Source organism: Carassius carassius, chromosome 7 (genome assembly GCF_963082965.1).
Source record: "Carassius carassius chromosome 7, fCarCar2.1, whole genome shotgun sequence".
Lineage (NCBI taxonomy): Eukaryota > Metazoa > Chordata > Actinopteri > Cypriniformes > Cyprinidae > Carassius > Carassius carassius.
In genome coordinates, this window is record NC_081761.1 from 13,842,934 (window position 1) to 13,855,976 (window position 13,043).

Sequence of the window (13,043 nt, forward strand, 5' to 3'; positions counted from 1 at the left end):
GCTAGTGTATAAAATGTATTAAATACATAAGTTTAATATCTGTACTTACTGTATAAAGTATTATTTTCATGTATGAAGACCCATTTATAATATTATAATATAATTATTTACTTTTGTTTTTTTTTATTTGACTTTTTTATTATTAAAGGGATAGTTCACCCAAAAATGTTTGATTACCAGCAATCTTCAAAATATCTTCTTTTCTGCTTGCTTAAGAAAGCAGCTCATACAGGTTTGGAACGACATGAGGTTGAGTAAATTATGACAGAATTTCAGTTTTGGGTGAACTATCCCTTTAAGGCAACATGCTATTGCAAAATTAATTGGCTTTTATATTGCCATTGTACTAAAGCAGGTCATTATAATATTATCTGAAAATTATCTTTTTCAACTCAATTTTAGACTGTTGTTAGATGTATAGTGTGGAAGGAAAACATTTTTATTGTCATGCATTTCCCACTGCATTTTGTTCCAAAAGGGTGTGAAAATTGGGCTTTTAATTATTGGGCACTCCTATTATAAAGCATTCTTTGGTATATGTGTTCAAGAATTGGTGTACACATTTAATACTTATCTTAAGTAAACATGCACACAAACACACACACACACAAAAGCATACTGTAGCTTGGCATAGTACAGAATGTAAGTTTGTTTTAATTGGTGCACAGGTTGCTACGGTGTTGCTACTCATGATGTCAGTCCAGTGTGGACATGCGACAGATGTGTGAGCGGAGACCTGGCAGCTGTATGTAATAATTCAGTCATTCTGTATCAGTATGATTTATGGTCTAATTACAATTTTGTTGCCTTTATATATATATATATATATATATATATATATGTATATATACACAGTATATATGTATATGTGACTTTTTGTTCTATACTAGGGATGCTGTTTGTGTAACCTGAGGGGAGGTGCATTAAAAAGAACCTCAGATGACAGGTAATCTCCATTATTCAGATCCATTAATACTAATATAGTATTGTATTAAATACAAAGCAGAGAAGAAGATTGAGTATGTTTTTTCACATTCTCTGGTATTTCAAATAATAAGCAAATAAGAGTTTGGTCAGGATAGTGTTCTTAGATGCTAGTGAATGCATCAAGCATCTCATGCATTATACCTGCTATAGATGGGTCCATGTGATGTGTGCTGTGGGTCTTCCTGAGGTGAAGTTCATTGATGTGGTGAAGAGAGCTCCTATTGACATCAGTGCCATACCTGTACAGAGATATAAACTGGTGAGTTATAAACACACATTTATAGACCGTAGAAATTGCAAAACAAGTGTAACAGTCTTAACAGCACATCAAAGCTGTTTTTTGATGGACCAGTGAAGTACTAAAACTAAAATGAATGTTTCCTACACTGCTGTTTTCATGTTTAGACAAAGTATTGCCATTTTTGTTGTCATCTGTGCAATCTATCATTCTCTCTCTCTCTCTCTCTCTCTCTCTATCTCTCTCTGTAGAAGTGTATATATTGCCGTAACAGGATAAAGAAGCTGTCCGGAGCATGTATTCAGTGCTCATGTGGTCGTTGCCCAACATCTTTCCATGTCACTTGTGCACACGCAGCTGGAGTGCCCATGGAGCCTGATGATTGGCCGTTTGTGGTTTTCATCACCTGTCACAGGCACCAGTCACAGAGCTTCTATTCTGTGAGTATATTTTAATAGGTTTTATTTAACCAGCACACTAAAAACAAGAACACCATACCATATACATTGAATATAATTTTTTTTAAAGGATTTATTTTTGGCATTTTTGCTTTTATTACGATTGGACAGGTCGGAACTGACAGGAAGTGAAGTGGGAGAGAGATAGGGGGTGGGATCGGGAAAGGTCCTTGATTCAGGATTCGAACTCGGGATGCCTGTAGGGCAGCAGTGCTGTATGTTGGCTATTGGTGCCGACTGAATAGATTTTTAAAATACTCGTCTCATAAATTAACTTACTGACCTTGACATACACTACATTCATGGGATTCTTTAGGGTCCTGAGTTTGATATACATTTCTGTTTAATGGTGGTCTTGTCATGCATCATACTGATTTACATTATAGTTAGCCATATCATTTTAAAGGTGCCATAGAATGTAAAACTGTATTGACCTTGGCATAGCTGAATAACAACAGTTCTGTACATGGAAATGACATACTGTGAAACACCTCAAACACCATTGTTTTTTCTACGTCCCCAACAATTGCATATACCCGCCCATGTTCTATGCCAGCCGAACCTGCACAGCCGAATCATCAAAAGTTCTGCAGGTACTGTGAAGAAACAAGCCAGGATAATAGTGAAAATGGCAGATCATGGAAATAAATGTTATGCTCCAGGCTGTGCAGGGGATGTGATGTTCAGGGATTGATTGGTGTCTGTATTCAGAAAGGCATGGAAAACAAATAACGTGCATTATAATAAAATAATGCAAGCCACTAAAGGGACATGGTTAGCTGCTTGCTAGCGGTAGCCTGTTACATTACATAACAGAGTAAGGAGAGATGCCTGAGGATGATGGCGAATGATTTACAGATCCTGAGCACCACTGACAAGCATCTGATCTTGTAAAATCAGATTATGTAAAATCATCAAGATGATCTTGCAAAATCCCCCCCCTCCTGCATCAACTCTAATAGCTGACGACTTTGCCACGTTTTTCATGAATAAAATTAAAAACATCAGTGCACAATTTTCCACACCACAATCTGTCAAGCACATTTTACCAGCAAACACACACTTGTTCACATCCTTCTCTTCACTCTCTGAGGCAAGAAGTCTCATCCTTTCTAATCATCCTACTACATCCAAAGGGGCAGCTGTGGCCTAATGGTTAAAGACTTGGACTAGTTACCAGAAGGTCGCCGGTTCGAGTCTTGAGTGCTGGCAGGAGTTGTAGGTGGGAGGGAGAAGTGCCCTTGAGGCACTGAACCCCTAGTTGCTCCTCGGGCGCTGGATATATAGCTGCCCACTGCTCCGGGTGTGTGTTCAAGGTGTGTTCACTTCTCACTGCTGTGTGTGTGCACTTGGATGGGTTAAATGCAGAGCACCAATTCCGAGTATGGGTTACCGTACTTGGCAAATGTCACAACTTTCACTTGTCCGCATTATCCTATTCAATCTCATCTCCTTCAAGCCATTTCTCCTGCAGTTTTACCTGCACTCACTTACATCAACATATCCCTTTACACTGGTGGTTTTCCCTCAACATTTAGACAGGATCGTATAATCCCACTACTTAAGAAACCCACCCTTAACCCATCTCGTTTAGAGAACTACAGACCGGTTTCCCTTCTTCCTTTCATTGCAAAAACACTTGAACGAGCTGTGTTCAACCAAGTCTCTGCCTTTCTCACACAGAACAACCTCCTTGACAGCAACCAGTCTGGTTTCAGAGACTGCCTTGCTCTTAGTTGTTGAAGCCCTAAAACTGGCAAGAGCGGATTCCAATACTTCTTCAGTACTTCAATACTTATGTTGCTGGATCTGTCTGCTGCTTTTGACACCGTTAACCAACAGATCCTCCTGTCAACCCTATTGGTATCTCAGGAACCGCACTCAACCGCATTTCTTTCTGGATGAAGGACCATCACCTTCAACTCAACCTTTCCAAGACAGAACTGCTTGTGGTTCCAGCAAACACATCATTTCATCACAATTTCACCATCCAGTTAGGCACATCAACCATAACTCCTTCAATAACAGCCAGAAACCTTGGAGTTTTGATTGATGATCAGCTGACTTTCTCAGACCACAGTGCTAAAACTGTCCGGTCCTGCAGATTTGCTTTATTCAACATCAAGAAGATCAGGCCCTTTCTTTCATAACATGCTTCACAACTCCTTGTTCAAGCTCTTGTTCTGTCCAGGATCTCTTGTCAGGTCTTCCAACCAGTTCTATCAAACCTTTACAATTTATCCAGAACACAACAGAAATATTAATTTTTAATGAGCCAAAAAGAATCCATGTTACACCTCTGTTTATCAATTTGCACAGACTACCAATAGCTGCTTGCATAAAATTCAAGGCATTGATGTTTGTCTACGAAATCACCACTGGCTCTGCATCCCTTTACCTAAATTCATAACTTCAGACTTATGTGCCCTCTAGAAGCTTGCATTCTGCAAGTTAAAATTGCTTGATTGTGCCATCCCAAAGAAGCCCAAAATCACTTTTACGGACTCTTAAATTAAATGTTCTGTCTTGTGGAATGACCTGCCTAACTCAATCCGAGCAGCTGAGTCCTTAGCCATCTTCAAGAATCCACTAAAAACACATCTCTTCCATCTTTATTTGACCCTCTATCTCTAGCACTCTCTGTTCTAATACTATTGTTAAAAAATGTATTCTTAAAAAAAAAAAAACACTAGCTTTCTAATCTTTTTGTATTCTATCTGTTTTCTTTTCATTTATTGTACAATTAACAAAAGCAAAAAGACATCTAACACTAGCTTGCTCTATTCCTTTTCTATTCTGTCGGTTTTCTTTTTATTATATTATTTAAAAAACCTTTGCTACGTGTACTGCGTTAAGCTAACTGAGACTTGTTAAAGCACTTGAATATCATTGCTTTTTTGTTGATTTTGATTGCTTCCATTGTCCTCATTTGAAGCGACTTTGGATAAAAGCATCTGCTAAATTTAATGTAATGTAAAATGTGTGGTAAGTACTGCCACTGTAGTTAGACAGAGAATGTGTGATTGCAAATCTTGAAAGTGAAATTAAAATGATCGTGCATTCGAAAGCAGTTTCAATGTCTCATATATTAATAGCGGCTACCTGATGCACACGTTATATGCAGTATAATTACCCAATGATATAACTGCGAGAGACAGTATTGAAATATATATTTTCCCTGTGTTTTATTCCTGCTGTGTGAGCAACTGAAATGAACCGCACTGTGAAACAGCCAATCAGAGCAGAGCACAACATTATTATTCATGACCCTTCCAAATAAGGTAAAAATAGACTATTTAATTCTAGGGACAATACCTAGGGTTGTAAATGGACATGTAAGACCGTTTCTGGAGATTTTTTGCTTACCTAAGCCTTACCTAAGCCTTCTATGTAGATATCAGATAACAATTTAAAATATTGCATCAATGCATTCTATGGCACCTTTAAAGACATGACAAAAAAAAAGTCAAACTCTAATTATACTATTCACAACTGCTTTGACATTCAAAAGATTTTTTTCTTGAAAAGGCATATTCATGTCATTGTCTATATGAATTGCCATTTTTTTTACCTATTAAAAAACAGACTGAGAAAATATCACATAATCGGCCCATCATCAAGAATTTTTTTCTTCTCCCCCAGAAAGTGAAAGTTAGCAAAAGTGTATTAGAAGTTGGCCAGACGGTGATCTCCAAACACAAAAATCTTCGTTACTACAGCTCCCGTGTTACCCAGGTCATGGCCCAGACATTATATGAGGTTATGTTTGATGATGGCTCATTCAGCAATGATACATTCCCTGAAGACATTGTGGTGAGTGTTTCTTATGCTGCTAGCCATTAGTTGTTCCAGTGAATATCTTGAGGCATGTTTTCAGCGAGCTAAAGCATGAAAACAAACTTAAGCATAAAAAATACAGAATATGCTTCAGGCCCATCGTCAAGGGGGGTGGGGGGCTAAGCCCTACCATGACATTCTGAAGCCCCCCTGCAATGAACTGAAGGACCCACCCCTCCACACCTGGAATATGATTTTAAACTCGGAATGCAATCTAAACTAACGCGATTTTAAACGAGGGGTACCCCTCTGATCCGATTTGTGCCACCTCAAATTCAATTTGACACCCTCCACCCCCTCGAACTACTTCAATTTTAACCATTACATGTGGACGGTCACCAGTGTATTTAGAGCGTTCACTGCTAAATTAAAACATGTTTTCACACTTTGTCTGGAGCTGAGCCAGTGACACGTTCAGAGCTTTTCATAGCTTATATCACTATAATCCAGTGTTTTAAACCACATCAAATTTTATTTTATTTTAGGTTTCAGACATTTAAATGAACTGCTAGCAAAAAAAATTAAAAATATTTGTTAAATACACACTGATGTTTATGCGTTTGTTAAATGCACTGGTGTCTGAAGCTGGGAGCACACTACACGAATAAAACATAACTGCTCCATTTATTCAGAAACAAAAGTCATTTAAAAATGCTAATTGTGTATTTAAATGTTCATTTTATTAGTACAGCAAACGTTAATGTTCAAATCCAGATTTAGATTTTCAAAGATTTATTATAATATTTTATAACCCCCCCCCCCCCCCCCCAATGCAATAAATCCATTAAATCAATATGAAAGTTGAAGTTATTTTTCATATTGATACTGGTGAAAATACACAACATAGTAAGTTGGTCCACATATGACAGACTCTGAATTTGGTCAGTACTAATCTTATATACAGCCACTGGACTAAAAATACATTCATCAGTCATCGCTTCCAAAATGCATTCAACAAGTCATCTTGTAATGCTATAAATTAATTACAGCAATAAAATAAAATAATCATGAACAACATCATATTTTTCTGCCGACTGCCAACAGCGACGTAGCCCAACTGGAACAGACCCAGTCCGACTAGGCATTCATTATCGGCATGACAGTCATGTAGTGTGTTCTTGGCTCAAGGAAAGCGGCAATAATAATCCTTTCAATTAAAATCTGACAATGTGTTTTATTCACATAAACGTTGTGTAGTTTACAGAGATGTATAAAGTACTAGAGACCCAGACTTGAGTAAAAGTACAAGTGCTCTATCAAAAAAATTACTTGAGTAGAAGTTGAAGTGCTCTTTAAGCACCACACTTAAGTAGAAGTACTAAAGTATTCAACATTTTTTGTACTTAAGTATTGCAAGTAGTCTATTTGAAAATTTACTACTCAAGTACTGAAAGTAAAAGTACAAGTATTGTGTTACAGGGCTCCAAACTGCGACTAAAACGGTCGCATTTGCGACCATAAATATTAAAATGCGAGTGAAGTTTTTGCTAAGGTCGCCACTGGCGACTAGGCCTATGTATTTACATGTTATCTCTTAAAAAATTGCATGTAATGCCTTTTTTCCTGATTGTTTTGCATTCACATCTTTTGTTATGTTCGCGAATTGAGAGAATACGCATCGAAGTTTTAGTGGGAAAAAGAGTTTTAAACAGTCCTCATTTGCCGCGCAGCAGCGCTGACACACACCTGATAAACGCGTGAGAGGGAGAAATGATGGAGACTTGAAGAGAAAGTGCAGAAAAACAGCGTCTATTTCGTTCATAACTTGAACAAACTACAACAGGTAAAGCTGTCATCTGTGTGGATATTGGCAATATCGTTAACAGTTCTCGTTTATAATCATAAGGCTTCTTCTTAACAAGATCTCAGTCCATGCTGTGTTCTGTTAATGCATGAACTTCATTATTTGAAGTGCACTTGCCGTCCAGTATTTGCAAAAAGCTTTGTGCTTTGTTACTTTTTAATTTACAAAGTATCAGCTTTAAAATTATTCCAAATTCATAACAAAATTCAAACAATAAATACAGTTTTGGTGCTCTTTAAGGGGCCGTTCACATATCGCGCCAAAAAACGCGTGGAAAACGCTAGGCGTGCCGCTTTCTGATTTTTTTCCAAAAGCCTTTGGGCTATTGCGCTCCTGAGGCGTCTGCCGTTGCTAAGCAACCATGACCTGCTCTCTCCATGAAGACGCGTAAATTTCAGCAAAGGATAAATGGATTTGCAGCACTAAAAATCGCTTGCAGTAGCTCTGTTACTAAATTTATTTAAAAATGGCTATCCATATACAGCTATGATCAGCTGTTCCTTCATCTTGGCTGAGCTTTCAACGTTGGTACTGGAAAGGATGAAGCTGATTGGTTGGTTCTTGTCATATGACCTGCGTTGCGCTTGCGGGATTCTGAAAAGTTGAGATGTTTTTAACTCGATGCGGTGCGGGCGCTTCTGGAAAAAAACGAGCGCGTCGCTGCCATTATGAGCACGCACGAATACCGCGCGCCTACATTTGAAAAAAGACGCGCAAAAGACGCGACATGTGAACGGCCCCTAATGCGGCAGGCACGATCGCGAGTAGTGCCTCAGTTCAAGCAGCACGTGAACCTATCATACCTTGCTCATAATGAGTACATAATGAACATGAATTAACATCAAACGGTAGGCTATTTTATAAGAGATTCTACAGAACAACACTTTCAAACTGCAGAAAACGTGTAAAGCTTGTAAACATTGCAACGTAATATAACCTCAGTAACCTTTCGGTGTCCATAAGCTCATCAGACAGCTAGAAAAATAACTATAAAGAGGAGCATTTTGCTATATTTATGAGCTATTGAATTTTAATATTTTTACTTAACCTGTTGTCTACATGATTCAACTCCTCCTATAAAATTTAATTTTACTAATTAAGAAAAACAGACTGAAAGTGTGAAAGACATGCACTCTTAAAAATAAAGGAGCTTAAAAGGTTCTTCACAGAACAATTTTGAACCATTCAGTCAAAGGCTCTTTGAAAGAACAATCTCTTTCTGACCTTTTCATAATCTGTTATTGTCTTCAAATGTTAAAGGTTCTTTATGAAACCATTTAGACAGGAAAAAAGGTTCTTTTATGGTATCATGAAGCACCTTTATTTTTAAGAGAGTATGACAAAACTCTCATAGGACCCCAAACTATACTCAGGGGCCAAGTGATGCTTATGGTCCATGATATTGGTACAGATTTTGTGTAATAAACAACGCATGACTGTATATTTCAAGGTGGAAAAGACATTTAGCTCCCACTTTAAGTGAACCTTCATTCCCAGGTCATCTACAAGATGGATTAAAATGCTGATAAAGTCAAGAAAAGATGAGACATAAACACGCCAGTATGATTAAAAAGTTAAAATGTAAAATAAATAATTTAAATAAAATGCATAAAACATGTTTATTCTGTGGCACCTAAAAAAATCATATGGCACCTAAATTGCTCCTTACTCGATTTTTTTGTTTGGAGCCCTGGTGTTATGTAGTTATTAAAGAAAGTAGTCAAAAGTTTGAACATATTGTTTTTACTATTTCAAATGATTAACCTAAAGGACAATCACAATTCCTTTGACTGTAACTTTTTGTAAACAAAAAACAGATTAAAGGGTTAGTTCGCCCAAATTGCTAAATTATGTCATTAATAACTTACCCTCATGTTGTTTCAAACCCGTAAGACCTCCGTTTATTTTTGGAACACAGTTTAAGATATTTTAGATTTAGTCCGAGAGCTCTCAGTCCCTCCATTGTCCAGAAAGGTACGAAAAACATTATCAAAGTAGTCCATGTGACATCAGAGGGTCAGTTAGAATTTTTTGAAGCATCGAAAAAATACATTTTGGTCCAAAAAAAAAAAGAAAACGAAGACTTTATTCAGCATTGTCTTCTCTTCCTGTCTTGTAAGACAGTTCAAAACAAAGCAGTTTGTGATATCCGGTCCGCGAACGAATCATTCGATGTAACCGGATCTTTTTGAAACAGTTCACCACATCGAACTGAATCGTTTTAAACGGTTCGCGTCTCCAATAAGCATTAATCCACAAATGACTTAAGCTGTTAACTTGTTTAATGTGGCTGACACTCCCTCTGAGTTCAAACAAACCAATATCCCAGAGTAATTCATGCACTCAAACAGTACACTGACTGAACTGCTGTGAAGAGAGAACTGAAGATGAACACCGAGCCGAGCCAGATAACGAACAACAGACTGACTCGTTCACGAGTCAAGAACACTGATCTATATATATAACTTATATTATAGATCAGGGGTCAAGAACCGTTTCTGTCAGACGTGTCCGATTCGAGAACCGAGGAGCTGATGATACTGCGCATGTGTGATTCAGCGTGAAGCAGACTGACACACAGATCGTCTGAACCGAACTTATTCTTTTGGTGAGTGATTCTGAACTGATTCTGTGCTAATGTTATGAGCGCTGGTAAACCGAAGGCTTGCAGTCAACGCCAATGACGCCATTACGTCGAGCGCAAAAGAACCGGTGAACTGTTTTCTTCAACTGGTTTATTCAATCGAACTGTCAGAAAGAACTACTGGTGATTCGAAAACCGATGCAACCGGTTCTTGACTCGTGAACGAGTCATTATCTGGCTCGGCTCGGTGTTCATCTCTCTCTTCACAGCAGTTCAGTCAGCACACTCAGTCTTCTTAATCGCTTGATTCGCTCAATGATGTGCCAGCTTCATCAAACCTGCGATCTACAGTTCTGTTTGTAATGGAATGATTCGTAACATTTTTATAATTGTAACGAGTAACGATGCAGCACATAAAAAAAATATCGGAGTAAAAGTATTAAACTAATCGAAAATATGTACTGAAGTAAAAGTGGAAGTAGGAGAAAAAAATAATACTCTAGTAAAGTACAGATACCGCCTTTTAGTACTTAAGTACAGTAGTGAAGTAGTTCTACTTCGTTACTATACATCTCTGGTAGTTTACTGAAAATTAAATTTTAAGCTTCTCCTAGTTCACTGTTGAACTAGTGAAAGTTTTATATATTTCGGGAGAAATGGGTGAATTTTCATGATGTTAATCCAAAGATCTATTCCCTTAATGAGCATTATAACGTTTTTTTAAATGACAAACACATTAACTTATACACATTTGCCGTGTGTCCTGTCGCCGGGACTGATATGCTTATAAAGTTGACAGCCTCTTATATTTCACAAAAAAAGTGCAGGCCTACATATTTTTGTCATGCATTTGTACAGTACATACAATCATGGGCGTAGGTTTGGTCTCAGCTTTGGTGGGGACAACCCCATACCCCCCCCCCCCCCATATTCTTTTGTTGTAAGATACCAGTGATTTAATGGTAATTTCTTTTTTTATTTCAGACTGTTGGCAATACAGAATATCACAATACAGAAGTGAATCTACTTCATCTCATTATATTGTATCCTGACCCCGATATACCATCCTGTATACTGTCCCTAAAGAGCTAGTATAACTGTATAATCTCAAAAATGCACTCTCAAAAAAATAAAAACCTGAGACTGTGTAAAGCTAAACAACCAAACGTTTTATTAATATAAATTATTATGTACATTAGTATTTACACTAACAAAAAAATACTCTGCCACAAGGAAACAAATCTAAGTAAATAAATATAATAAACGTTTTCTATTATAAAAACTATAACGTTAACCTCCAGTACACGGTTACCATACGGTTTTTTAACAAACATAATTTACTATGTATGTTAACAGCCTATTTATACTTACACAAAAACACTGTTTCAAGAGGTGGACTTTAAGAACTTTTGGAGCATAATCCAGATCCACCGTTTATGTTGACTGCAAGATTCTAAGTTAAGGAACAGGCTAATTGACATTCAGTTACTTGCTAACATAGTATTCTATCATCCTGGGTAGCACATACTATCACCAGTTAATACTATTTTCCACAGTATAATCTGCATTTGAAAGCCTGGTTAGTCACTACTGCTAGTTTATTTGTGTGGCTAGCTAGTTATTTTGCCTACTTACACTCTGACTCTGCTTTATGAAAAAGCGTCTTATGTCCCCTTTCTTCTTCTTGGGTGGCTTTTTCTACAAAGTACAAAAAAGGGCAAAAAAACGGAATATTAAAATGTTTTTACTCTGGCCTTTGTATGTGGCACAGAGACAGCCCTGGTAACTTACCTTCGGCGTCCAAGTACATCCGGCTGCAGCCTGCAGATCGATGTGGAGCTGCACCTGGGGCGGGGTTGCACGTGCAGCCCCGCCCCATACCTACTCTGATTGGTTCGATCGTCTTTCAAAGACAAACATGATAGGAAATGTGTGCGTAGTTGGTGTTGGACGGAGAACGCTGTTTAAAAAGCTAAAAACGCTGTACAGTTTTACAAAGCCTTTACTATAATGCAGTTTTTTATTGTTAACTTGACTCACTATGTCTGATTTATTGAATCAAGAGATGTTAGCTGCTGCAAGTTTACTCTTCTTGACCAGATTAATTCACAAATTAATCATTGGGACATTCTAAAAGCACGCTTAACGTGAAAGTACGTGGCTTTATGCATTAAAACAGTGTTTTAAAAAGACCAAACTCCCTAAACAGATTATTAATAAAGCATTCTATTCACAGACAAGCAGATATGAGCACAGAATACGAACACAAAGCGTTTAATTTCCAGCCATAACCTGCTTGTCTGTAAATAAAATGTGTTATTAAAAATGTTTACTGAGTTTGGTCTTTTTAAAACACGTTTTAATGCATTACACCACGTTACGCGTTTCCCTTTTAGTCTAATGGTTTTCTATGGGAGGAAAATGCTTAACACGTAATTAAACACATTGCATTCTTATTCTGGACTCATCTGCCTGTCAGTGAATAGAATGCTTTATTATTAATTTGTTTACTGAGTTTGGTCTTTTAAAAACACTCTTTTAACGCATTAAGCCACATTAAACGTAGAATGTGCGGAATCATTCCAGCTGATTGAAAAGAATCGGCTCAATAGTCACAAAATGTATATCGGAGAAGATATCAATTTAATATAAATAGATGATACTTTATTAAGTTTATCTCAATATTTGACAGTAGCTGTGAGACTGCACTAAAATAAGAGCACAATTATCATGAAATTGTGTTCGTTACTATAGCAATGGTTTACAGGTAGGCCTATGTCCTTTCAGAATCATAGAAATAAAAGTTTATCGATTTCTTCACTTTCAAATAATGAGGAGCAGCATTTTTTCCTGAAATAAAGGGGAGAAAAAGTCTATGTTTTGCAATGTAGTAAAGAAAATTAAAAGTTTCATAAAAATTTAATTGGCAGACACATTAGAATATTGCAGTGTCATTTATCAACTGCATGACGGATAATTATATATGACAATAATTGTCTTGTCATGCTATATAAATTAAAACAGTAATGATACACCTCTTTAATTATCCTTTCTCATACTCTGATGATATGAAATAATAAAATTTTCTAAAATTATTCAATTCATAATTCATTCTTCCATCTGAAGACCTGATCA

At 37.0% G+C, this 13,043-nt stretch overlaps 1 protein-coding gene across 3 annotated transcripts in view; it reads left to right on the forward strand.

Moving 5' to 3' along the window:
* The window catches only part of kdm4c (lysine (K)-specific demethylase 4C), a 30,733-nt gene that overhangs the window by 13,804 nt on the left and 3,886 nt on the right, over positions 1 to 13,043 (forward strand). For 2 of the 3 annotated variants that reach the window (XM_059553952.1, XM_059553954.1), the window contains 5 exons: positions 669 to 745; positions 891 to 946; positions 1,138 to 1,246; positions 1,477 to 1,665; positions 5,326 to 5,496. In XM_059553952.1, coding sequence (XP_059409935.1) covers positions 669 to 745; positions 891 to 946; positions 1,138 to 1,246; positions 1,477 to 1,665; positions 5,326 to 5,496 — 602 coding nt within the window. The remainder of the gene's footprint in view (positions 1 to 668; positions 746 to 890; positions 947 to 1,137; positions 1,247 to 1,476; positions 1,666 to 5,325; positions 5,497 to 13,043) is intronic. The other variant, XM_059553953.1, reaches the window with a different exon arrangement.